At 36.4% G+C, this 27,990-nt stretch overlaps 1 protein-coding gene across 2 annotated transcripts; it reads right to left on the bottom strand.

Annotated features, from left to right (window-relative positions):
- Positions 1-30: 30 nt before the first annotated feature.
- Positions 31-10,724, bottom strand: LOC120313881 (stromelysin-1-like). Of its 2 annotated transcripts, none has more exons than XM_039356262.1 (10): positions 10,263-10,724; positions 9,088-9,332; positions 8,835-8,983; positions 7,828-7,953; positions 6,180-6,341; positions 5,762-5,918; positions 4,886-5,019; positions 4,077-4,236; positions 1,787-1,887; positions 31-1,148 (listed from the first exon to the last, which is right to left on the bottom strand). In XM_039356262.1, the coding sequence occupies exons 1-10, from the start codon at positions 10,350-10,352 to the stop codon at positions 1,048-1,050; spliced, it is 1,425 nt and encodes a 474-aa protein (XP_039212196.1). In that variant the 5' UTR covers positions 10,353-10,724; the 3' UTR covers positions 31-1,047. The 2 variants fall into 2 exon arrangements, with proteins under 2 accessions (XP_039212196.1, XP_039212197.1); XM_039356263.1 differs by having other exon boundaries at positions 9,088-9,329.
- Positions 10,725-27,990: the final 17,266 nt, after the last annotated feature.

Raw genomic sequence — 27,990 nt, 5'->3', positions numbered from 1 at the left:
TGGTCATGGCTCCATTGAAGCCTTATTTTTTTATTTTACTTGTAATAAAATGATAGTTGTCATCCCAAATCATACAGTGGCATCCACTACTGTGACTTTTTTATTGCAATCCCCTGTCTGAACTGCATGTAGGCTTCCATTTAAAAATTTGGCAGGACAATTTAGCAGAACCTGGTCTTTCAGCACAGTTGTTTTATCATCCTTATATAAGATGAATTGATGACAGGATGGCTGAGTTCTTTATATATATATAATTTTTATTTTTTAAAAAATTAAGGAAATAAGAACAATACAAATTTTAAAAGAAAAAAAGGAAAGAAAAATAGTAAGTGAAAAGGTTCAAAGAAAGAAGTAGAGAAGAAAAAGGAAGGAAAGTAAAAGTTATAAGATGCAGTTTCTGGAAATAGCAATTATTAGTAGCAATTATATTTTACCACCTCTCCCCCCCCCTCTCTCTCTGAACAACATAATTTCCTTCTTTCCAAAATCTACTCTTTCTGATCCTCTAAACCATAAATCACAATTTTTTTTCAGAAAAAGTCCATGAGGGATTTCCTGTTACTAATAAATGTGGTTTTTATCTTTCTCTAATCAGAAAAATTTTATTTATTTATTTATTTATTTATTAAAATTTATAGATCGCCCCACTCCCACAGGACTCCGGGCAGTTTACAATAAAAACACAACATAACTTAACAAACAAACAATACAATAACATTCATCAATTTTGTCATCTCTGTTAATTCTGCCATCTTCACCATTCATTCCTCTGTTGCAGGATTTTAATCTTTCCCTTTTTGTGCATATAATAATCTTGCAGCAATTATATATATAGCACTACTGATTTAATAATTCCTATCAATAGAATGCCACATATATTGTACTTATATTATATTACTATATTATATTACATTACATTACATTACATTACATTGCATTACATTACATTATATTTTCTCTCCTCCCCCCTCTCTCTCACATACAATGCTAGATTACAGTCAATGTAAAGTAGCCAGTTATGTTTCAATAGTTTTTTTCTTTATCTTCTCAGCATGAAAACCAGCTGTTGGCCTTCAGGATCCGAGTAACTCTTCTGGTGTTAGGATCAAATTCATATTGATGTGTTCCCTTAAAGAAATACAATACATCTACAAAGGGGAAGGAAAGCAAATATACATGAATATAATGTACAGTTTCAACAAATGGAAAAATACTTACCAGGGGGCACATTAATTATAAATTTAGCAAGTATAGAAATGCAGCAGAAATACAACACACTTGCCTGAAATGATTTTTCTGATAGATTCTGTCCACATTTTCCAAGCAATAAAATTTAGAGAGAATTGATGGAAAGGATTAAGATTTGTGTTACTCATCTAAACTAGAGTGGGGGGCACAATTCTTTAGTGAGCAAAGAGTGGGTTGCATTGAAATCAGCGGACAAATATAAATTTTAAACTAAAAGTGAATTAAATTTTATATTATATATTTTAGAATTGCATGTATTAAATTGGCCACTCAAGATTTGTTCTGACTAGAGTGGCCTATAAATTGTAATACACAAAGATTAATTACAGTTTCTCTAATATACCCTTTTAAAAAAAATACCCTTATGTAGGAATCCTGGAGGACATAGCTAACTCATTAAGCCCTTCAGAGCTTCTGATTATGGACCTTTGTCCAAATCATTCTCAAGTCAATTGTCCTTTGTTTATGTTTCCTTAAAAAGAAAGCAGTGTTGGTAAAAAAAAATCCCTACTCAGGTCTTTTAAGAGTTGTTCCTTACCATTGTAGTGGAAGACAGCATCAACCTTGCCTGTGATACCTGGGAAGCCATCTTGGATCCTTTGGGGTTTCCTGTTCATGGTCTGGCTGTTTTCATCATAACTTAGAAAAGGAAGGAAAAAGGAACAAACTTAAGCCAAACCAAAATTGGAGTTAGAATCATAGAGTTGGAAGAAATTATTTAGGCCTCCAAGTTCAACACTCAGAAAAGAAATCTAAATTAAAGTATTTGTTTATTTATCAAATAAAATTTAAATGTCACTCATCTCATGGTGAAAGGTGACAGAAGTATCCCAGGCAGAAGGCTTCTACCTGAAATGGAGGGAAGGCACCACTTCTTTGGATAATATTTTCACTGTTACAGTGCTGTTGGGAAGTTTTTCTAACATTTGGAATGTCTTCCTGTAATTTATATCTACTGTGCCATGTCCTGCACTCTGGAACAAGAGAGAACAGGCTTTCCTTGACCTTGTGTGTGATATCCTTTTAGGTATTTTGAAGAATACTCTCATATTCCTTCTCAGATTTCACAAGTCTACATATTTTCCATTCCTTAATTGTCCCATTACAGGACTTAGTTTCTAGTCCCTAGATTACCCTTGTTGCCCTTTTCTGAACATATTTCAGTTTCTCTGCATCCCTTTTAACCAGTGACATTGCAGATCTAAACACAATACTCAAGATTAAAATCTGACCAAAAAATAGTGCAGAAAATCATTATATGGAAAATGTGGAAATTTTTGTTAGTGGACACTAGAAGTTCTGTCAAGAGCAGAAAATCAGGAGCCAAGTCAGTTCAAATTGATACAGATTTATTGCATAATACATTTTCTACAAGAATCTGAGCTACCAGTCAAAGCAAATTGGGGGTAGATAAATTAAATAGAATTAAATTTTGTTTTGAGTTACACAGTGACAATAAAGATATTCTATTCTATTCTATTCTATTCTATTCTATTCTATTCTATTCTATTCTATTCTATTCTATTCTATTCTATTCTATTCTATTCTATTCTATTCTATTCTAAAGTCAATGGAATTCAAGGAAGGTTGGCCTTAAATCTCTTGTAGGTGTGAAGGGACTAAAGACTAATGATATGCTTGACCCCTCCCCTGGGTTCAGTCTGGTAATCTCCTACAGGCTCCTTTGAAGCCAAGTTTTCTTTCACAATGGAAACTTATAAACTACTTTGTTGAAAGAAAATTGGAAGCTGTTTCCAGCTGAGCTGGATCATTGATCAGCCAAGGAAAGCCAACAATATTCTGACAGAGGCTTTCTCAACTAAGACCAGAGTCTTTTCCATTCTGTCTGGAGATGCCAGAAATTAAAATTGGGACCTTCTGTATTCAAGGTTGATGCTATTACTAATCTGTATTATTTATAGATTAGAGTTGAAGTCTAAAATACAGTACTTGAGGTTTTGTCCTTATTGGTTTAATCAGTAAATGCACTTATAGACATCAAAAGTATTGTAATTCAACTTAGTTTTCATTCCTCAAATCCAGCTCTACAATAATTGCTTTCTGAAAGGAATAAAATTTTCTGTCCAGTAATCAAATAATATCTGTGGCTACCATTAGAGGGCACTAATCAATTTGGAAATGAAATAATGCCATAATATTTTAAATATATAATGCAGTGCAACACATTGCCACTTGTCAATAAAATGAGGTATGCATACGAATGGTCTGCATTGTTTTTATTAATTACTTACTTTTGGGGGGGGAATAAGAAATGGTTGCTGGAATTGGGTATGTCTAGTTTAATGAAGAGAAGGACTCGGGGTGACATGATAACAGTGTTTCAATATCTCAGGGGCTGCCACAAAGAAAAGGGAGTCAAGCTATTCTCCAAAGCACCTGAAGGCAGGACAAGAAGCAATGGATGGAAACTAACCAAAGAGAGAAGCAACCTAGAACTAAGGAGAAACTTCCTGACAGTGAGAACAATTAACCAGTGGAACAACCTGCCTCCAGAAGCAGTGAATGCTCCAACACTGGAAGTTTTTAAGAAGAGACTGGACAGCCATTTGTCTGAAATGGTATAGGGTTTCCTGCCTGAGTAGATGGTTGGACTAGATGACCTCCAAGGTCCCTTCCAAGTTTATTATTATTATTAACTATCCAATATACAGGCAAGGAAGTGACTGTTATTAGCTGGAGTCTCAAATGTATGCTGGATTTAACATTTAACAAGTTTTCTTTAAAAATGCAGACAACATAAATGCTGCCAAAGACATTTGAAAGTCAGTTGTAAGCCCTCTTGCATTGCATTTGACTTTATGTCATACCTCCAGTATCTGTCTGAAGAAAAATAATATGTCTTCTTTTCATTTGCACTGAAAACTGCAGCATCAAGTTTTGTGACATCTTTTGGAAAGCCCAGACTGTGAATGGGCTTGGGGTACCCAGGAAGTACATAATCTCCTTTCACGACCCAGAATTGGTTGCCTGTAATCAAGCAGATTATGAATACAATGGATTGCTAGAAGTGAATGAATAGGAAACCTGCAAGAAGTGCTTATAATTTAAATAAACTATTGCCAGGGCTGGCAACCTAGAAAAGACTGGTTATTTGCCTGAGATTATTTGCTCCCTAAATTAACACAAAATGCTCAGTTCTTTTGCTAAGTTGGTACTTTTACCCAGTGCTTTTTTTCTAAGAAAAAAAGGTGCCGGAACTCACACGTGTCATACAACCCGCCTTGCCTACCCTACAAGGTTCCATCCAAAAAAGGTGCCGGAACTCCGTTCTGGGTGTTCTATGAGAAAAAAAAGCCCTGCTTTTACCCCAGAATTCGCAGTTGTGTTACAGCACTTTGGATCTGACTCTGAAGAGATATTTCAGAGAACATGAGGCCATGCACTTAGCCCCTGCTCACAACTCTTTAAAGCAGCTATATCTTTCGAAAAATGTCCCCTGCAGCTGCAGAAGACTGCCACACAATTCCAGGAAAAGAAGTAGCTGCTTTAAAGAGTCATAGGCATGCTCTTTTCTTGTCCAGTTTTTCAAAAAAATACTGGAAGAAAATTCAGATTTTTTTCGAATCAAATACAGAACAAGGACAGGCGAATCCTAGTATATATAATAAGAGCTTACCTTTAAAAAAAAATGTCTCATCTTTCTCATTATTTTCAGAAACAGCATCAACTCCAGATGGTAGAAATGACCAAAATTCAGAAACCAGATTCAAATCAATCTGTCTGTACTGGGGAAGTTTTCGCCAAAAATATCTATTAGAAACACATATTTGCTTTAAAGCACTGCACCTCTGAAAGCACTTTAAAATAACTTTTAATATCTGAAATTTCAAATCTTGGCAACAGCATTTTTTTTCTTTAATTGGAGAGAGACAGGAGTTAGAAAAGGGGAAAAAAAATAAGATGCTGGGAAAGACGTTTTTTAATGCTATCAGGCATTCAGGGCATTATTTGATATTAGGACTGATTATTAAATTTTTAACACTGCAGATCATGGAAAAGTAACGTTATCTTCTGGCTGCATGCAGCCCATAGGATAATTTCATAGAACTTTTGCATTAAAACCCAAGGTAGGGTTATTAAGTATGATTACAGCCTTGAATTAATCAAAAATATATAAATATTTCAGGAGCCCTTGAGTTACAACTGTTTGCTTAATGACTATTCAAAGTTACAATGGACTTCAAAAAAGGTAGGACTTTTGGGACTTATAACCTCTCCTTGAAATTAGGACTGCCTCCCCCCCACAATCATGTGATCACATTTGGCAATCAGCTTGGATTTACCACCCGTTGCAAAGTCTGTGGTCTTGTAACCACAACTTGCAACTTTCTTGCCATTTTTAGCATTATTGGTTTGTGCGTGTGTGTATGAGAGAGAGAGGGGGGGAGGGAGGGAGAGGGAGAGGGAGAGGGAGAGAGAGAGAGAGAGAGAGAGAGAGAGAGAGAGAGAGAGAGAAAAGATAATGATTCTGGTTGAAAATTACGGGCCTTACTTATTCCAGAAAAACATTATTTCTCCCCGAAAAGTGGTCACACCATCAAATGTCAAGCCAGGATTGCAAGCAGATAGTAATACTGGTTTGCCTGGGCTGTTGGGTTTACTTGGTTCATCCTTTTCCACTGGGTCTTGAGGTGGATTTGATGATGCTCCTAAAAAGAACATCAGATGCATAAAAGTAGTAGTGGGAAAAAAAATCCTTCCCTGTTGATTAAGCATACAATTTACATAAAGTTTTGCATAAAGTCCAGAATCATCTTAGGCTGGGGAAAAGCTGGTGCTTCATTATCTACATGCTGATCAGACTTAAAAGATGCAGACGTTTGAGATAACTGACTCTGAGCTTAGTTCTTTCTCAGTTCACAAATTGTTAAAAGTTACAATATTTTGGACTATATGCATTTGTAAATTACCATAGAGATACTGGATGCCTTTAATATCATCCTGAGATAGAATCTGTTGATTTGCCTCAGGCTTCTTATAGACTGGGTACATCACAGCATTAGGATCCTGAGAATGGAAGAGTCCGAGGGAATGGCCAAATTCATGAACAGCAGTATAGAATAAGTTGGTACCTACATGGGTAATAAGAAGCATCATAATATAAATACACATTCAAAATCTTAGATGCAATCAACTATTAGATACAGTAAATATTAATTGTTGCTCCCTTGTCGTTTTTTCTAAATAACAAGGAATACTTTTAAGGAAAAAAAAGTCACAGTAATAGATATTTATGGATCTGTGTAATTCATGAATTGTTAGCCCTGGTCCCATCAGGTTTATGAATTCTCCACCCTCTTTTATTTTAATTGCTTGTATTCTTCTGTGATTTTATGGCTTCCTCTTGGTGTCATATAGATGAATACTGGAAATGTTCACTAAATATTCAATATAGTTGAAAACAAAAAAAATAAGGCACTTAAGCATTGGGTAGGCACCTCCCAACCCCCCCAAAACACTTAGGCTTGCCACTTGTGTGACTTTAATCCTCCACCTTCCTGCTGGATATAAAAGTAAAACACCAGCATTTTGGTGATCCTCCACTATAGTCACTCAAATCTTGCCTTCTTCTGCCTGAATCTTTCTATGTGTATTAATACTGCTTGAAAGTTATGAAACTACTTCATTTCAGGAAGATGTGGATATGGTTTGGGGTTTCAAAAGTAATGTGCACATTTCAGATTTTGAAACTATGTTCTGGCTGGCAGCACAATTCTATAATACTATTTAGAATTCTCTGTGAGAGATATTCATACAAGTGTCTTTTTCTAGTTCTAATTACATTCTCACCTTCCCCCCTCCCTACTTGTTTTTTGTTTTGCTAACAAGTTCATAAGATGCTACCTATAACATCCTCTTGATCACAAGTACGAATCTCCAAAATTAAATTAAAATTTTATTTCAAAAGTGTGGCTGAAATCTTACACAATCACCACATTTTGCTATTCTTAGAAGAATGTTGTTCTTGCCAAAACATTGAAATGAGATTTCTGCATTTTCATATGAAACGCCATAAGATCTAAATGACAAGTTTGTCATTTTAACAATTTTTATATTTTGTGGCCCCTGCCCCAAGCCAGCTCCTGCTTTTATCATTACAATCGTATTTTACTTATCTACAGTCAAAAATCTCCTATAATAGCATTTCTAATATGTACAAATTTTATTGCTTTAAACTACTGCAATTGTGAGAGGAATCATTGTTTGATCAAAATTATCATCACATTTTGGTAAGCTGTCACTATAAATCTTATTTTTCTGTGCAAGTTTGTTCTTGAGAACAAGGATTTTTAAGAACATCTATGGAGATTCTCAGTCAACCAGGTCCTGGTTGTCCCAAAAATGCTTTTTCAGAAGACAACTGGACTTTGATTATCCTTGAAAATGTTTTGCTTCTCATTCCAGAAGCTTCAGAACTGAAGAAGCTTCTTGGATGAGAAGTAAATTGTCTTCAAGGAAAAACATAGTCCAGTTGCCTTTTGAAAAAGCATCTTTGAGATATTTAAAAACAACTTTTTAATATGATTTTGTTCTCAAATCTTTTATCTTTAGTATTACCTTCTACACCATTGCTCCAGAATTCATCTTCATCAAAATGGGCATCTCCTCCAATGCCAAGACCAGGAGCGTAGGCATGGGCAAGTATTCCACCAGGTCCATCAAAAGGATAAAAATCTCCATGAACTAAATATGCCAGAAAAATAATTATTGTCTTGTCTCAGGCATTGTTTTAGTCCCTGAGATGAGTTAGTGTTTTTGTGTAAACTTCCAAAATAGATTTCCTGTAATATGCCATCTACTCTACAATAATACTCAACTTTCTGTCTTTCATTTTTCATCAGCTTTAAGCAAAACTGAAGGTGCATAAAATTATGCTTAGATTCATCAGAAGTAATGAGGAGGATCACATGAACTGAAATTTACTGAACACAAACACAGATGATGATCTCCCAGCAAGAAAACAAACTTTGTCAGTACAGCATCATTGTCAATTTTGCCAGTTATTGGGGAGGAGAGGGGGTAACAAATTATGATCTTAACAAGATAGTTTGTGAAGATAAGGATATACATGTTTTTTAAAAAAGTCACTGCAAAATGAAAGAGGGATCAGTTATTGCATAAATGGAGCTACATATAGATGTATATCATTGCTCAAGATGTTTGGGTACATAATTTTGTTTATGTCTACTTTTTTATGGGGAGAGATAAGCTTCATTTCAGTGAAGTTACCTTGGGGTCATTTTAGTAATAAACACTGGAATTCTAATAAAAACCTTTGCACTAGGAAAACAAATGTTAGATGCCAGTTAGGTGTGATTATTTATGAGGACACAATACACTTCTAAGTGTTGATGTTCAAGCTCTAGAATTCTGAAATGAGATGTATATTCAATAGTTAAAAAATCTAAATACTATCGATAGAAAGTGTATTTCATTTGGCAAGTGAAAAGTTCTAAGACTAAGAAAAGTCCTGATGTAAGAATTACGAATGCATTAATTATTTCCATAAGCCCCTTATTTATGAAACATATTATTAGATTATATATGTGTAATAGTTTATTTACCTCCAGAATGAAAAGAGATAAATATGTCAGCATTGCCATTTGGAACTTTCTTGAATGTCAAAGGCGTAACTTGGCTCCAAACTTTAAAAGCTTTCTCAATGATTTTGTCAACAATGCCTATTTCCATATCTGGTGTATAGTTCAGTATCCTTTGAAAAAATAAACAGGACCCAAATTCAGAAGGAGGTTTTCCTTTTAGCATCAATATGAATTATGTCAACCTTTCCCTTGAGAACTTGAGTTGAAAGATTACCTGTAGGTTAGATGTTTCTTCTGCCACTTAGGCTGACCTGCAAAGAAGGCAAATTGGCCCACATCTGGGTTTCCACATCTGGGTTTTTGGATTGCCTGCAGTGTATTGGAGTCTATATCACCTGTCACCTCTAATCCAATAAATGTTTGCATTTCTCTGATCTTTTTTGCCATGGGGTTGCTGATTCTGCTTCTAAAGACTTGTTGTCCATTTGATGTAAAGTTGTAATATTTTTCTAGGTACTTCTGAAATAGAATATATATATATATATAAATCTATTAATTAATTTGCTTATATTTTAGAATGATTTAGAAGCTTCTGGTCAAATCCGTTATCTACAGCAGTTATTTAAGGCACATATGAGCACATCATTTTTGTTGTACTTGTTCCAAATTTTATAAAAGATAGAAATTAGAGGACAAATATTCAAATATCAGCAATCTATCTAGCATCATGGTAGAATAAAGATATTATAGATGATAACAACACTTGCTACTTTCTGTACTCCATTACAGCATTGAGCTGGATGTAAAAATTAGGACAGATCCTCCCATATTTTTCATCATTTTAAATGTCCACAATGCTTCCTGGGATGAATGTGAATAGCCCAACTATTATTCTTGATAAGTCCTCTTTGTAAGAAAATATTTTGGTATTTAAACGCAGTTACATTTTCCATTATATTTTACATAGATTTTAAATTACATTTTAGAATTTTAGATGTTTGTTTATAAATATAACACATATGCTGAGGTCCAAGTAAAACACTATTGTGTAATACTAGATGTCTAGATGTCTAGACGTCTAAATAGATAGATAGATAGATAGATAGATAGATAGATAGATAGATAGATAGATAGATAGATACTTCTATATTCCTAGAAGCTATCACCTTTCAATCTTTGCAAGAGGGGGGTTTTTCGCATCTTTTTCTCACCTTTCTCTATTTTCATTAATCCCATGTTTTCTATATACTTCTGGGAGAGAACAAAATAATTACGTGTAGGTATTTATGTGTGTTTGTGTGTGAGGAATAAAAAATAATGATTAGATCAGTAATGTTAATGGCACTGTAAAGTTTAAATGTTATTGCTATTGCTTATATTTCTTACATTATTATAGATATATAATTACCTTACATCAACACACACTTCCATTTGTATCTTTGGCCTTACCTGCATAAGCACCATTTTTTCTTTTTCGTGTTTTACAGGCAAAGCAAAAACTATTGCCCCACCAAAGAGGACAAGCCAGATGCTTCTCATCCTGACTCTTGTTTTTCTGCTTCCAAGCCAAGGGATAGCTAGCTTTAAAATGTGCTGTCTACTTATATAGCATTTGGGTGCCTTGCAAACTGATTTAAGCTTGCCTCAACTGAAATTATTACCTAATCGATGACAGAGGTTATGGGAGGTGGGGAGATGTGGGTAAAAGAACAAGTGTGCTGTGTTAAATGATTTAATATGATTTCTTCATCTTGGCAGATGTTGCAATCTTCCATGCTTTAAGCACAAGAAAGTTACCATTTATGTTCTAACTATTAACTGGAAGCATATCTTCAATATGTTTTGTATGCTCTCTATTTTTTTAACCATGTGTATATGCATATGCATATGCACATATGTATATATGTGAATACCCTATGCATACAGTTCTTTTTTTAATAGAAATTTTTATTGAGTTTTATAGGGTTGGGGAAGGGCTAGGACCGGGATAGGGATTAAGTTTTGGGGTGAGATTAGGATCGGGATTGGGGTTAGGACAGGATTAGAAACAACATTGGGGTTACCCCCACAATAACATTTTTAAGCTTTAGCAAGCAGATTGTGTCCGAGTACATATGTTCAGTCAACATTGATTAATATAATGGTAAATAGCTATAGTAATTATAATAAATGATACAGTTCTAAAGTACAGAGAATGAGTTCATCGTGTCACTTCATCGTACAGCTCCAGCTTTTACTGAGGATGTAAACAAAGAACTAAAAATGTTTACCAACTTATGTCAGTCAATTCCTTATAGGGTACAGACCTGGCATGGGATGACTAACATTTTAAGATTATTTGTAAGTCATAATCATATGAATTCAGACTAGAGGAAAGCATTGATGACTGTCAAAATGACATCAGCTCATGAACAGACAAAGTTGGGTTGAGGAAGGGATGGAATGGGACGGGACGGGACAGGATTACAATGTTTGAATTTGCAGCCTGGTCGTCATGAAGGTCATAGACAGTCTTAGTTTCTTGGAATCTCCCAGAATCATATTTTTGAATTTTATTGAATGTTTTGAAAATATATGAAAAAAAACTTCCAGAAAATATTGTGTTGTGTATCCACCTCACCTCATGCTTCCCTGTCTCTCTCTTAAGGAGATGTCTGATTTATTAGTAGGATATATTTACTCAGAAATAAATCCCGCTATGTTCAAGATGATGCCATTATGGCTAGACTACAAGATTGAGATCTGAGCTCTAATGTCTGGCTACAGTACATAAAAATGACATATTAAATAATGCTTCCGCCAAGAGTTGGTGGTGCATATCTGGACCAGTCAAATGTTGTCTTAGGGGTAGATAAACAATCGCAACATGGAGTGATAAGACAGCTGCAAGTTCCTCATGTCTGCTACAGTGGTCAATTAACCCTTCAATTAACCTGGCATCTGGATGTGAAAAAAATTGAAGTATAAAATGTGTGCAATCAGAAAAATGAGATAACATAGGGGTGAAGCTTCAGGAGAGGGATAGCCCGTTATTAGTTGGATATTATTTTCTGCTGACAAAACAAATATTGCAAATATATCTTGAATCTCCAATACTCTCTTACATAAAGGAAAGTAAACTAACATTGCCACCAGCCACTTTCCCTGCTTAAATGTTACTTAACATCTTTCACCTCAAAAATTTGATGTCAGTCCAATATTAAAAGGAGGTCCAGTCTATCAGATATTACTCCAACAATCTTGGAGATTGTTCTGCTACACTTTAGTTCTCACTTTTCTTATTATAATGGTGTGGATTACCCCATTTCCTGTTCCAAAAAAGTCTGTAAGGTATTTTTCAGGATGACTTTTCTTAGATGTCCTTTTTATAACATCTTGTCCTTTCATGACATCTTAATTTCATGAAGTGTTTCATAATGTCTTTCCTTTCATGTTGTCTTGCTTGTAAGGATTTTTTTTCACAATGTCAGGCTTCTGGAGAAGGAGATATCCATGAAAAATAGCATCCACATATGCACACATCTTACCTGACTTGTAAATTAATAACAGCTAGAGCAATCTCCACCACCCATAAGATTGTCACTGAAATTCTCCTTTGAGACACATTTCAGGTGAAAAGCCATTCCTGGTACCCTATCCAAGGGGTAATTATAATACTCTGTATAGAGATATGTATATAAATGTGTATATTTTATATATTTGTTGTATATTCTGCATATACACATTTCATGTTCTCTTTCCCATAATAAATCTGATTTTTTTTTCACAGTAATGTCCCTCTTCTACCTTGTGGCTGTCTATGGCAGACATTTTTTTTCTTCCATTCCATTATGTCCAATTATTACAGAATGCATGGACAAGTTTTCTTGGCAAAGTTTTTCAGAAATTGTTTTCCATTGTCTCCTTCCTAGGGTTGAGGGAATAACTGGCCCAAGCAACGCATGTGGCTTTGAGCCCAAGAGTCTCCCAGTTTCTAGTTTGATGTCTTAACAAGCTAGATTTTGGTATAGTGCCAACATTAGGCTTGTGCATAGCATTCAATGAGCAAAATAGCCCTCTGGGCCTTCTTCTTGATACTGCTCTGCTGTGAAGACCTTAGAAGTGCCTCCAGCCAGCTACCTTGATCTGTTGAGAAGCTGTGGATGATTCAAGGCTTTTAGATGGACATGTTGAAACACCTTTTTGAATGATATGCTTTCATATGAATAGGCAAGGCAAGAAATATGGATTTATTATTTATTATTATTTGTATTAAATCTATCATCTATCTATCTATCTATCTATCTATCTATCTATCTATCTATCTATCTATCTATCTATATCTTTTTGTATATATCTCCATCTCCATCTCTCTCTCTCTCTCTCTCTCTCTCTCTCTCTCTCTCTCTCTCTCTCTCTCTCTCTCTCTCTCTATCTCAATCTCTAATCTATATATCTATATATCTATATCCAGGGCTTTTATTGTCATAGAATGCTCAGAATGGAGTTATGGCACCTTTTTGGGGTGGAACTTTGTAGGGTAGGCAAGGCAGGTTGTATGATGTGTGTGAGTTCCGGCACCTTTTTTTTTTTCAAAAAAAGCACTGTCTATATCTATATATGATATAGATATAGACTATATCTATCTATCTCTATCTATTTATCTCTCTCTCTTTCTCTCTATCTATATCTATATCTGTATCTGTATCTATATCTAGATAGATAGATAGATAGAGAGATGTATACTATTTATTATTCACTGACATTTATTGGTTAGAGAGCAGATAATGTTGGCCAAATAATTCTCCCCTTCCTCCTGGAATCCCTGTCCTTCCAAATTCTGAAGCTGATTTCCTAAGTGGATGTAGGTGGGGGAATTTTCTGTTGTGAGTGGAGACATCACATTGTATGATGTTTGAGGTAGCCTGGGCTCAAATATATCTTTTATTTAGGGAATTTCCCTGCCTTTTCAACCCACTCTATCTCTGAACTTTCCTCAAATTATTGTAGAAAGTTTCTGTGATTTTTATCTTTTGCCTTCAGGTTTATGAACACCACCTTTTCTTGCACAAACCTGCCTGCTGCTGAGGCATTTAGCAGTTCTTATTTTATACCTTCCAGCAATCCCAAATATGTTCTAAATTTCTCTCTCTCTCTCTCTCTCTCTCTCTCTCTCTCTCTCTCTCTCTCTCTCTCTCTCTCTCTCTCTCTCTCTCTCTCTCTCTCTCTCTCTCTCTCTCAGATTAGGTCTTTCTGGTAGATATCAACTCCTACCATTGCAAATGAGAAAGGTGTTATAGGAATTGAAGTCCAATACAATCTCTTTATTTTTATTAATAGCTTTGCACCTTAAAAGAATGTTTTCTCTCTGAAGGATATTTGAAATGGCATTAATACCATAGTTAAACTTTATTACTGTTTTTCCTTTAGATTCTTTTGGAGTCTTGGTGAATTTATCATGGGTAGAATCCTAGAACACTCATATCAGGCTCCACTAATATCCTGGCCCCAGTTACAAGAGCCGAGACTTCAAGGACTTCTGGATGTCCAGCAGGACTGAGCTCATTTGAATATTGCAAGGGGGTTATTTCACAGGGCAGGCATTCTGACAGAAAAACTGTACCTTCTGGGCCTGACCGAGTAATATTGCATTGTAGAAAGGATCTGGATGTCAGATCTGCCATCTCATTGCTTCAGCTTTGATTTGCTTGATGGCAACCTACCATAAAATGTGGGAAGAGGGGAACTACAGGGAGGGGGGATGAAATCACTCTAAGAGCCCACCAGTGACATAAGTTGAATGATCCAAGGACACAGGCATGAGAATGGAATGCAACCACTCATCAAAGAGTGCCAATCCTCAGAACTGTTACCAAAACAACTAGTTTGAACTTTATTAGACACTAGAGAGATGACCAGGGGAGAGAAGTTAGTGACCTGGGCTTATGCGGGAATCTTCAGATCTGGCTTTCTAACACTGTAACCACTTGGCCTTTAGTAAAATTTACCTTTCACTACCAATGGAGTCGAGGGTCTTTCTTTCTTATTTGCCCAAACTGGGACAGACCTGAGACTGGATCATGCCTATTTTGCCAAATCTGGTGGGATAGCCAGAAACCATTGGAGACAAGAAATTGCATGTGTCACTTAGCCCCATGCCATGTAGGGCTTTAAAGATAGAAAACTAGCACAACAAATTCCATCTGGATGCCTACTTGAAATCAGCATAGTTCTTGTAGCAATATATGGACAAATAGTAGTGTGTTCAGAATTGCATGTGCTGCTAGATTCTGGCCAGCTGATCATTTTATTAAAACTAGCAAGTTGTAATGAGTTACTGATCTCCTGCTATTAAGAGCAACAGAGACTGCTCAACAGAGTTAAGGATGAATGTGTTCAAATAAATACAATTCAAATTGTATTTATTCATGTTTTTGCTTATTCTCTAGGTTAATGTCAGGTTCAGGAAATCAGGAAGCAGGACAGAGTTCAAAAGCATTATGAGTTTATTCTATGCAAACTATGCACAAGAATCTGATCTACTATGGGTTAAGGCAAATTGACCCCAGATAACAGTCAATGGACTTCAAGGGGGATGGGGTGGGGTGGACGTACAGTAGGTCTCTTATGGGGGCATAGAGACTCCAAACTAAAGATGCATTTAACCCCGCCCTTGGGCTCAGCCAGGTCATCTCCTACAGTTAAAGCCATATTGGTATGTGTATGTGTGTATGGGGGAGGAATCTCCCCTAATTTTATCCCCATGAAAGCAACTCTGTAAAGTGGATTGTGGTGCGAGAATAAGTCACCCAGTGAGTCTCCAAGGCTCAGGGTAGACTTAAATTTGGGTCTTCCCAGACCTCATCAAATACCTTAACCATTATACTATATACCTGTGAAAGATGTCTTCAAGCACATTGAGAATTAGATTAAAAAAACAGTAGCGTTTGTTTTGAAGGAGAAACACACTTCAGATTTTGGCATTAGTGCTTTAAATGTTTAGATTAAGAAAGAATTTGCACTGATGTGATTGCAGAGTTAACTAGTTAAGTGGCAGATTTTTTTTTCCCCTCACAGTCAAAGAAACAAATTTTGTTAGGATTTTCCCCACCCCTAATGTCTATTTTTTTTTGTACATATGTATTCATGAGAGGAAGAGGAAATGTGTGGTTTAGCAAATGTAGTTTACTAAGATTTGTTCTGAGAATATTGTTGGCAAGAGGATTCCTTCTGCAAAATCTCAGGAACTTAATTACTTTACGTGCAAGTACTTCATCTGGGCCATGACTCATGCTAAAGAGACTGCTGTTTCATCTCCTTTTTCTCATGAATTCAAGTGGATAGCCATGGACATCCCTAGAGAGTCAAAAAGTTCAATGATCAGTCAAAAAGTATGATGGCAGATGCAATCAAACATCACCCACTTTTTATGTTTATGTGATGCCTGCAAGGAAGATGTGCTGTCTTTCTTCTGAATGGTTTTTCTGCCAATACCAGCCTTTTCCTTTTTGGAAATGTTCCGTTCTCGGTATCCATGTTCTTTCCTTTGTTTTCCTAGATGTCTGCATACATGGATTCCTTCAGACTTCTTTCCTATATTCTCTCTTTTGATACTAATGCAGTCTGCCTCTCCTTTGCTGTATTTTTATTTCTTCAATGATACAGTGATACAACATGTTGTTCTTTGTTCTTCCATTCCACTGAGGGTCCACAGAAAGTGAAAGAACTGGTGGTTCAACTTCATGGAAGCAAAGAAGCATTACTGAAGGCTTGTAGCCTTGATCCAATAGGTCTGTACTGTAGCATAAAGATGCATATATTTTAAAGGAAAGTGAGGCATTGCAATACAACCTGTAAAAGTCTTTACAAAAATGGTGTTACTGAGCATCATGATCATCGTCGTCATCATTGTCATCAACAACAACAACCACATCACCTAGTAACCTGCTGAAAGAAGATCTCATAGACCGACTTCAAACACTAGCATGACAAAGCCACAACAATATCTGCAAGAAATACTACTTGCCTGCAAGCAAGAACTGGTGAGGCCACAAACTAGACAAAGTAATAGAAAATGAAGAAGCTAAAGTGTATTTGAGACTTTAGAAATCAAAGAGACAAGCACTTGCTACAGAACACCTCAGATCTGCCAACAAGAAAATAAAAAATAAAACAAAGCAAAAATAAAAACTGGATAGTAGACCTGAAAATACGTGGATGCAGCAGAATAAAAGAGAAGAAGTGGTGGTGGTGGTGGTGGTGGGGAATCTTAAAATACAAAGACCTGCAAACAAAAGTAGAGTAATTATGTCCAACAAACAAACAAACAAACAAACAAACAAACAAAAGATAGTACCAACAGTAATGGGTGCCTTGGGTGTACCACTTAAACACCATTGGCATTGGCTTCCAGTCACAGCGGAATGGGACACAGGAAGGCAGGGCTCTGCCTTCTGCACCAGATTTTGCCCTGCTAGGGGTCATAAAAAGGACCTAAAGTCGCTCCAAAGAGGCTATGGAGGGGTGCCTTGTTGATCACAGAGAGATGGTGGTCTTTCCATTCAATCCAAGGAAAGCCCTCCAAACCAGCTGTGGAAAGACCAGCTACATTCCTGTGGCCGGCCATTAGCTGCTGACAACTAAAGAAATGTTAAGGGAAATGTCACAACTTGGGAGACAGGAAATGAAAAGAGAAATGGAGGGAGAAAGGAACTAGGAGTTGTTTAAGGAATATAAATGGGCAGAATTCCAAAATACCCTACCTAAATTGTCTTCCATATGCCAAGCAATTTTCACAAATATAGAAAGAAAATTCTTGGGCGATCTAATTGCCCTGGCTTGGAAAGGTAGTTGGCAAAGAAAGAAAAAAAGAAAGAAAGAAAGAAAGAGAGAAAGAAAGAAAGAAAGTCAGATTTTAAAAACAGAAGATTTCACCTTTTAGAGGGGGCATTATATGTTTAAATACTTGTTTGAATAAGATTAAAAGAACGGATGACCCTTAGATATAATTAGACTTTTATAATAAAAAATATGATTTAGAACTAAGATAGCATTTTTTTCTCTTTTTTGACATGGGAAATATGGAGATAAGAGGAGGATTGATATGAATAAAACTTTTAGCTATATAAATGTAATTAATATTGAGAAAATCATAACTGACAAAGATATTTTAAATACTGATGGGAAACCAAACCGTAACAAGAGCATGACAAACAGGATATTGATTTATGAATTGATATTGTTGTTATTTGTACAATATTAGTAAAATATGATGAAGATGCTTATATTTAACTGTGTACATTAACAGTACCAAAAATTGTAAATGTGCAATGAGGAAAAAATGGGAAAAATATGGAGAAGAAAGAAGGATTAGGGAAAAAATACTGGATTGTTAGTATTGAACAGATTAATATTGAAGAAGTTAATGTTAAATATCTGAACCTAGACAACATGTTGTTTATTAAGCACTAAAGATTGTAATTTTTAAAAATTAATAAAACTTTTATAAAAAAAACACCATTGGCATTGACAAAATCACCACCAGTCAATTGCAAAAGGCAGCTTTACTTGGAAAAACTTACATCCTATGTCAATACCTCTAACACCATTAAACATTTGCCTAACCCTTGGGAAGAACTCAATAGACCGATAAAAATGCAAATCCAACAGCTGGCTGACTGTGTGACCCCCCCATAATTTATTAAACAACAGCTCTGGGCAGCTTTATGCGCCATTGTTGGATCAGCTAAAAGAGGAGAATATGCATGGAGTTTCCTGTATGAGTTTGGGCTAGATTTTGTCTCTTGTGCTTCCCAGTGATTTTCCTATGGAAACTCCCTCTTACTTTTTAGTGTCTGTATTTTTGCTAGCTACAAGCTGAAATGACTTTTGCTGACTGGTATTGCCAATCTTGGCAACTTCCAGATGTGTGGACTTCAACATCCAAGAATTTTCAACAATTGCCATGCTGTCTTGGGGAATTGCAGAAGCTGAAGATACACCTACAGAGTGCCAAAGTCAGGAAATACAGTTACAGGTGTTTGGTAAAATTACTGTTTTTTTTAAATATAATGTCAGCATATTTTCCCCAACAATCTGGACCCTCATTTTTACCAACTTTGGAAAGATGGAAGGCTGAGTCAATCTTGAGCCGATCAGGATCAAACTCCTGGCAGTGGGCAGAGTTAGTCTGCAATAATGCATTCTAACCACTGTGCCACCCATGGCTCATTAGGTGCTGTCAAATTTTCCATCATCTTGATGCCATCATTATCTCTTAACAATGATCATTACAGTTTTAGTCAGAAAAGAAACCATATCCTACTGATATTGCCTATTTCCAGGGCTTTTTTTCTCATAGAATGCCCAGAATGGAGTTCCGGCACCTTTTTTGGATGGAACCTTGTAGGGTAGGCAAGGCAGGTTGTATGATGTGTGTAAGTTCTGGCACCTTTTTTTTTTTTTTTTTTTAGAAAAAAAGCACTGCCTATTTCTATCAAAGCCTCAGGCCAATCTATGCAAATACATTATTTGCAATCACATTTCGGATGGGAGTGGAGGGATTGGTATGTTCTGTTTTTTGGTTTGTACCTAATTTGCAAATAATTCCACAAGATACAGGATTCTGCTTGTTTGTGCATGGAGTCAACTAGTATCTTGTACACATAGCATAACTTTGCTTTATTGCTCAGTTTGTAATATGTTTGGCATAGTATGATATAATAGTTAGAAGTCTAGAATGACTTCCTTTCCTGATGAAAATTTAGTTGACCACTGTAATGCATAGCATATCTTGACTTGAATTACACATTTAACAGTGACTTCCATGAGATTCTAATAAAGAAGATAACTAAATATGGATTGAATAATGCCACCATTAGATGGTAATAAAGCTGGTTAAACAATTGGACTCAACAATTTTATCCAGCGTATATGTGTTAGCTTGGAAGAAGGCATTGTGGCATCCCTCAAGATTTCTTTCTATGCCCTGTGCTGGTCAAGCTACATATAAATGACTTGGATAAGGGTTAGTAAATATTTTTTATTTATCCAATTTTGAGGCTGCCTCCTTGATGAATCTGGGATGTTTACAGATAAGAAAAATGAATAATATATTTAAATATATGTTTTTTAAAATATAGAACCTGAGAGAACAATATACCAGTTATAAGGTAAAGATAACTAAAATGACTTTAGAAATCCCACTTTATCTCATAATGAGTAACTTTGGGGTTAGTTATTGTCTCTCAGCCCATTGCAACTCATGTGGTTGTGGTATTGACAAAAATAGAGAAGACAGTATGCTCTATATCAGGGCTTTTCAAACTTTTCACCCACTGTACCACTTTTAGGATATGGCAACATCTGAGTACCACCAGTTGCCTAGCAAGGTGTCAAAAACTTGATGACAAAAAAAAAGGAAAAAAGTGATAAAGTACAGGTAGTCCTTGACTTACAACAGTTCACTTAGTGACTGTTCAAAGTTACAATGGCACTGAAAAAAGTGCCCCCCAAGCCACAGCTGAGCAAGACACCTACCTGCCTGCCCAGCTGTGCTCTTCCTCCTGTCTGAGGTTTTCATTGTTATGAACATTTCTGTTGAGGATTGGCAACGGGGGTGGGGTGGGGGGTGTTTGGTTTTTATTCCCTCCGTCTCTGGGTGATTGCAAAAGGTTTTGGTCACTTCACATGAACCTGGGACACTGTGACCATCATAAATATGAATCGGTTGACAAGCATCTGAATGTAAATCATAAGACCCTGCAGATGCTGCAACATTCCAGCTGATTGGTGCTTCTTCTGGGCTCAGCAGAAGCGTCAGGATCAGCACCAAGCTCCAGCTGGAGTCTGCGCTGATCCTGGTGCTTCCTCTGAGCCCTGACAGCCCTGCAGCTCCAGCCATCTCTCACTCAGGCTTGTGCAGTGCTGCCACCGATTCAGCTCATTCCCCTCCCCCGCTACCACTTTTCTAGGATGGTCGCGTACCACCTGCCAGGTGCCAATGTACCACAGGTGGTACCCGTACCACTGGTTGAAAAGCCCTGTTCTATATATTTTATCTTGCACTAGATATCTCAAAAGAAAAGATGGGATCCAGTTAGAGGATTAAAGTTAAAGCTCACTTCCATTAGTCCAAAGGATGGAAGAAACATCAGTTATATCTCCCAAAATGTTCAGAAGTCACTTTGATCCTTTGCTTGAAAACTGCTTTGAAAATGAGACCTTCACATGTCTGTTTGTGATACCAGGGCCATTTTTATTCAGTCTGGTTTGCAGTTACCTGGTGAACAATGTTGATTCTGAACACTTTTTTATTCATTTTAAATATATACTGCTTATGCATCACTTTGTTTTTTATATGATCTAATGGGCCACAGATCTCCTAAGCCCCTACTGAAATTATTAATGTTTAAACTTGTTGGATGCTTACAATATTATATGTAAAGATGCTATGCTAGATGGTATTTTTATTCAGCTGCAATGACGTAGGATTGATGTCTTTAAATAAAAAAAGACCAAGTCAGCATTCTGAAAGTATGAATAAACATATTTTCAATGAGTGATAAAGCCCCCTTCTTATTCTTTATACTAGAAATCAGTAATTGGCTTGAGCTGAAACAATCTTTTAAAAATGATGTATGGATCCAACTGAGTGTCAAATGCACCATTAGTGCAAATTAAGACATAGGAATATGACTCAGAGGTTTAAAAAATTGCCTCCAAGGAATTCTCATTTAATTAACTTTACACATTTGCCTTGGAGCTACTGATTTCAGTTTTTTCTTACTGTTTTCTTGTATTTTGCAACTACTCTTGCATCGCCTTAGAATTTCTTCTTTGACTCATTTATAGATTTTAGGATTGAATGCAGGCTTCAAAACACAGAATATTTTTTTCCAGGAAAATAAAGATCTCCTCCAGATAAAGGTTTGAGTGTTTAAAGATTTGCGTCATTGAACGTTACCCTTTTTCCATATCTTGGGACATCATTTAGTATGATGTGATGTGATATTGCCAGTAGATCACTAGGATTAACCAGGCTTAAATCTAGGAAAGCATTTTGGAATAACATACCACACTCTTACAATCTAGATGGAGAATGGCGATGAAGATGGGCAACTTTTAATAATAACAACCAAATAGATCACACAGATCCAACAAAACCACTTCCAGGAATGCAGTTGCCCCCCAAAATATGGAGCCACCTGAATAGAATCAGGACAGACTACGCCAGAATTAAGGCAAAGCTCTTTAAGTAGGGAATGGCTGAGACTCTGCAGTGTAACTGTGGTGCAGCACTAGAACACATACAGTTCAAGAATGTCCCCTCAGGAAATTTCAAGGCATCTGGGATGATCTCACCACAGCCACCCCAGAAGCAGTTGGATGATTAACTTCCTTAGATATTGAATTATGACATCTGTCCCATTTCCCAGTGTATGGCTCCATACTATGGTGATTTTATTACTGTTATATATACACAATATGTGGAAACAAAATTGGATAGAAAATTGATTCCATGAGGTCAACATGGAAAAGAGGCGAGGTGGCGCAGCAATTAGAGTGAAGTACTGCAGGCCACTTTAGCTGACTGTGTTCAGCAGGTCAGCGGTTCAAATCTCACCGGCTCAAGGTTGACTCAGCCTTCCATCCTTCCAGGGTAGGTAAAATGAGGACCCAGATTGTTGGGGGCAATGTAAATATATATATATATACATTGCTTACTGGTGTATACCGCTTAGAAAGTGCTTGCACTTAAAGCGGTATATAAGTCTCATAAATAAACGTTTGCTTGCATCTTGAAAAAAACTACTTGGATTTGACCAGCCCTGTGCGATATGGACAGCACTGAACCAAATTCGCACTAGCCATGGTGGATGTGTTGATACCCTCTATAAATGGAGCAAAATGCCGTCATCGAATTGTGACCGCAGGGCCAGAAAATAAACTATCCAACATATAGTGACAGAGTGCTATATGCTTATAATAGATTTTATAATGGAGGCTTTGCTGATTTCCTGGCTCTGACAAATGAAGCAAAAATTAGATTGTAATCTAGACATATGTTTATATTTTATATTTCATACTTTTTTATCTCAGGTTTTATTTATTGAAATGTGATATGAATGTGCCATACAATAAATAATCCTTTTTCCATGATGTAGAGAAATTAAGGGCATTTTTTAAAAAGAAACAAAATAAGTAGTCTTTATAAATAATGTCAAGATTTCATATTTGACAGATAGGACAAAATAATGAATGCTAACTGGGTATGCCACTTAATAAGCAATATTTGTTCATAAACAGGAGATCATAAGGAAGAAACACACAGGTAAGCACAGGTAATCAAGAGATGCCTTATAACAAATTTATAACTACTTTGAGGAATGATTCAGAATATTGATGACATTCAGAGAGTCTGAACGTCAATATAATGTCAAAGCCTTATCAGATAGTAATTAAAAATGCTTTCATGAACAATAACTCACTTTTCCAGAAATATAAATTCTTGGTATCTAAACCTAGTTCACAGATTATTCTGTGCATAGTTTATTTCATCATGCTAGATTGAATAATCCACAACGGTTGTGTTTACAAATTTCAAGACATCAACCACCATTTACAAATCACAAAGGAGGGTTCACATGCTATAATGAATTGATCGTATTTACTCTCCAACTGAAAACACAGTTCAATAAATTGGCTCAGAAAAATTATTACTGGGATCAGGTTTTGTCATATTATTGCTTGCTTTGGGGCTCAGAGTAACAGGTTTGTTGACATGAATCTCAACTGATTACTCTATATTACGGATGCATATATTCTTCTTGGCTTGAACTATCAGGACTTCAATAATTGTGGACATTTTTAATGGGGGCTGGCTACAAGAATTAATATACAATTCTGAAAAGAAAATTCTATATTTGACTTACAGCAATCAATTATTTGTCTTTGTCTATGTCTATGTACTATCTATCTATCTATCTATCTATCTATCTATCTATCTATCTATCTATCTATCTATCTATCTATCTATCTATCTATCTATCCATCCAGTGGTGGGGTTCAGCCAGTTTGCAACAGATGGCAGAACTGATAGCTATTTTTTTTTGCCCAGGCCCAGAATGGAGTTCCAGAAGCAGCATCTACACAGTGGTGGGATACAAATATGTGAACAACTGGTTCTCTGTGTGGATGCCACTTCTGGAAGTCTGTTCTGGGCCTGGGCAACAAAAAATTAGCTACCGGTTCTGCTGAAGTGTAATCCCACAACTGCATCCACACAAAGAACCAGTTGTTCACATATTTGAATCCCACCACTGTATCTATCTATCTTTGTAAAGTGGTGAAGAAAATTAATTAAATAATATGATCAGTATTTTTTATAAGAAAGTTTTCCAATTCTTGTTTATGCTTCATTTTTCAGAATGTTATCATGATTATTAATATTGAAGCTGTACTGTGTTATTAATTAGTGCAGTATTATTAATACTGTTGCACAAATATATAATTGTTCTTCCATTAATGGGATTGACAATGACCCAATAAGGCATGTGAAGTACCTTTAATCCCAGAAATCATACAAGTTTGAAAGCAGTTCTGGATTGCACAGAGTCAGCACAGTTTGAGAACAGAGACAATTTGTTTCTGACTGAGCTGTAGTGTATTTGAAACCACAGCAAAGCTAATATTTTTTGTTCCAACATTCTGAAATACTCAGCTTGTCCCTGAACTACTGAATTCAAAGCAATCATTGCACAGAAACCTAACCCCTCTGAATAATCCTTCCACGTAATTATTCCTGGGTAGAAGTATCAGCAGGATCTGACATTTTTATCAGAAAGACCAAATGAGCATCATGCCCTGGCAATTCAAGTTCTGCTCCTTTCATACATGTCACAACATGTACAAAAGGGAGGAGCTTGCATGAAAATGGTGCAGCACGTTTGGTCATATCCCCATTCTTGAGACCACCAAGAATGGTCTTGCGCATTTCCTGTTTGTACTACGGTGATTGAACATAAAGCATCAGGTGCTTCTCAATTAAGCATAAGATGCAAAATGCAATGCAATGTAGCAATAAATAAACAGTATATTTTTAAAAAGATTTTTTATTAAACTTATCAGAAAATAAGATACAAATTCCTCTTAGCTAACTTCATTGGCAAGGGGCAAGCAACTTGGGCTGGGTGCTTTCCCAATTTCCTTAATTACACAAAAAAAGAGTTAAGCCCTACCATCATAAATGCAAGAAAAAACCCCAGAGATATTGATTGCATATTTGTATTATAATAAAGGAATTAAAGAGATGGCAACACATTTAGATGCTATAACCTTACAAATGATGTAAAACCTGGTGAGATATTCTAATATTATCATCAACATTTTAGGGAATGAGTTCTCAAGGAAAAGCTCAAAGATGATACAGGCTCCAAGGTAACAGTCATGCTATAGGAGATGAACAAAGATATGTAATAAATAGTACAGGAAATTGTGATGCAGAATGGGAAGTCCCTTGGAGTAATAGAATCCCAATTAAGACGATGACAAAAGAAACTGTCTGCATTGAAAATGAAAAAAAATGAACCAGATTGTTCTGTGGAACATATGAACTATAGGAACCTGAATATCATCAAGAAAGAAATGACAAGGAGATTCTCAGGAATTGGTGAGATGAACAGGAATTGATATTCAGTGGCCTGCAATTGTATCCCTGAGGACCCTCTCCACTTCCTCAAGACCAATACAGTATACGCAAAGCCTTCCCAGGTAACCATGCTGGACCATGCCTTGGTTAACCTCAAGATTTGCACAGCCAAAGTTGAACTTGAGTGATTTATAGAAAGACGCCTCGAAGAATTGGTGCAGTATCTGCACAGATCATCTCAGTCCCATCCATAATCTTGAACAGGGTTGCCAGCCAGCTCTCTGCAGAGGAATAAGAGAGAAAAATAATTACATTTTACCAATCTTATTGGCACAAGTTTTACTTTAATAACTTTTCAGTATCAGCATTGCTGACTTCCAGCCAACAAAATAGCAAGCTGGATACATGCAAGACTCTATGCCAGCTAAGACAGAAGAAAATAATATCTAAAGGTGGTAACTGTAAATATAGTCATTATTAGGTCCAAGACCAGGAACTGAATAGGCAAGCAATAAATTAGGTTCAAGACCAGGAACTGAATAGGCAAGCAATAAATCCAAGGGACAAGCTGAGAGATACAGTGTGGTAGAATTCAAGAGTTCACAGCAGAAATAGAGCTGAAAACTTGTTCTCAGCATTTTGTTTCACAGAGTAAAGCCAATAAATAAACCAACCTAACCCAACACACAGCTGAGAGACATTATTTATTAGAGTATTCTCCTGCTGGCCTGTTTTTTTTTTTTTTTTTTTTGAGCTGACCCTTCTGTTCTTGTATCTTTAAAGCATGCCTCTGCTTGAGACTGGATGGGTGAACTTCAGAGTCTGAGAGGCTTTCAGTAGACGCAGGCAAAGAGTCCTGGGTGCTTATTGGTTCCAACACTGCTGAAATCACACTACACCTCACCTAGGACTATTATCTGTAGATGCCCCTGATTATACTTCACACTCTTCCACACTCTGGACATTGCTTTTTTTATTTCATCTCCTGGAATTCTTCTGAGAAACAGATCTCTGGGATCTAAGATGGAACACACAAAAATCCAATTCAAGACCACAGTTACTTTCTTCCAGGCAGTGACCAAACCCTCAGTCAGTTCCTGGTCAGACCCTCAGGAACAGCCCCAATTTCCCCCTGAAATTCAGTAGTGACCATCAGGCATATGGAATAGATTAATAGATCCTTCCTCCCTACAGCAGGGACATATTCAGAGAACTCCAGCATCAGCAGAGTGATCTGAACAAGGCAAAGGACTAATTGGAATATCCCCCAGCTCCAGATCATATCATCACTACCCAAAAGAAAAACGTGTAACCACTGTTGTGAGTTGGGTCTTCATTAATCTGAGTAATCATGAACTATTCTACAAATGGTTGTGCCATAATAGTTGCCCTAAGAAGGCAAAAATAACTTTTTTGTCATGTGAAGTGCCAAGGTTTTATGCTAGGAGGAGGGAATTTCTGGATTCTGAATGAGTCTGTCCTTAAATCTGAGTAGCCCTACAATTAGATCACCATTTGTTACCCAATCACGGTGTCTTAAAGATGGAAAGACCCCTGGATTTAGAGAATATATTTATGACCAACTCTACCTCACCATGACTGCCACATATATCATATTATAAGAAGTTGTGCTATGGAGTTTTATGAACAGCATTAATCTTCTATATAATGGAGTGATGGCATAACTGCTACAGATGTGATAGACTGGAATAGTGAGGGGCTGCAAATGATTTTTTTGCAGATTTCACAAGATCACTGTCTACTCATAGTGTTGTGAAGTCCCAGCTGTGAAATCATTACTTTCCAGGGAAAAGAAATTAGACTCTGATTTTTATGTTAATAGAAGATAGCATATATAGTTCATGGTTGTACTGTGGAGTCTTTGGTACTCTCTGAGCTTCATGCTCTCTGAGCTAAGTCTATTATTCTGGATGTAAAGGGGAAATTGTAGCAGAATTTTACCCTTTCAAGCATGTACAAAATTGCTTCATAAAGCTTCTTCTATGTGAAAACTTTATAGAACTTACCGGCATCCTTGTACTTTTACAAAAATGATTTCTTTCTCTTTTATAATTCTGTGCTCAAAACATGAACGGGTTGGGATATTTTGGAGGTTTTTTTTCTTTGTGTTTTTTTTGTCCAAGGTCAAAATGCAATAATACATATGTAACCCAGTTGTTCCTAATCTCTTACTGGTATCTGACATTATTTAAATGAGTTTCTGATTTTGTTTAAACCCTTGAGTCATTCAGTAATGATTTTGCTAATACTAATGAAATATTAGATTAAGCTTGCTGTAGTGGTTAAGGCATCAGGCTAGAAACTGGGAGACCAGGAGTTCTAGTCCCACCTTAGGCACAAAACCAGCTGGGTGTCGTGGGCCAGTCATTGTTTCTCAGCCCTAGGAAGGAGAGAAAGGCGAACCACTTTTAAAAATCTTTCCAGGAATTGCAGAGATTAATACAGGCTTTTGCCAGGAATTAACACTGACTCAAAGGAATATAATAGAAAAAAAAAACCCTGAGATGTTAGAATGCCGGCTGGAAATGA

Source organism: Crotalus tigris, unplaced genomic scaffold, assembly GCF_016545835.1.
Source record: "Crotalus tigris isolate CLP2741 ecotype Arizona unplaced genomic scaffold, ASM1654583v1 scf7180000018809.685583, whole genome shotgun sequence".
Taxonomy (NCBI): domain Eukaryota; kingdom Metazoa; phylum Chordata; class Lepidosauria; order Squamata; family Viperidae; genus Crotalus; species Crotalus tigris.
This window is presented reverse-complemented; position numbering and strand designations above follow the sequence as displayed.

Excerpts from the sequence above, each read along its gene's own strand:
- LOC120313881 (XM_039356262.1), bottom strand. The coding sequence starts at position 10,352 with ATGAGAAGCATCTGGCTTGTCCTCTTTGGTGGGGCAATAGTTTTTGCT. Across the intron at positions 9,333-10,262 it reads AAAAAATGGTGCTTATGCAG|AAGTACCTAGAAAAATATTA; the intron begins GTAAGGCCAAAG and ends ATTCTATTTCAG. Across the intron at positions 8,984-9,087 it reads AAGAAACATCTAACCTACAG|GATACTGAACTATACACCAG; the intron begins GTAATCTTTCAA and ends ATTTTTTCAAAG.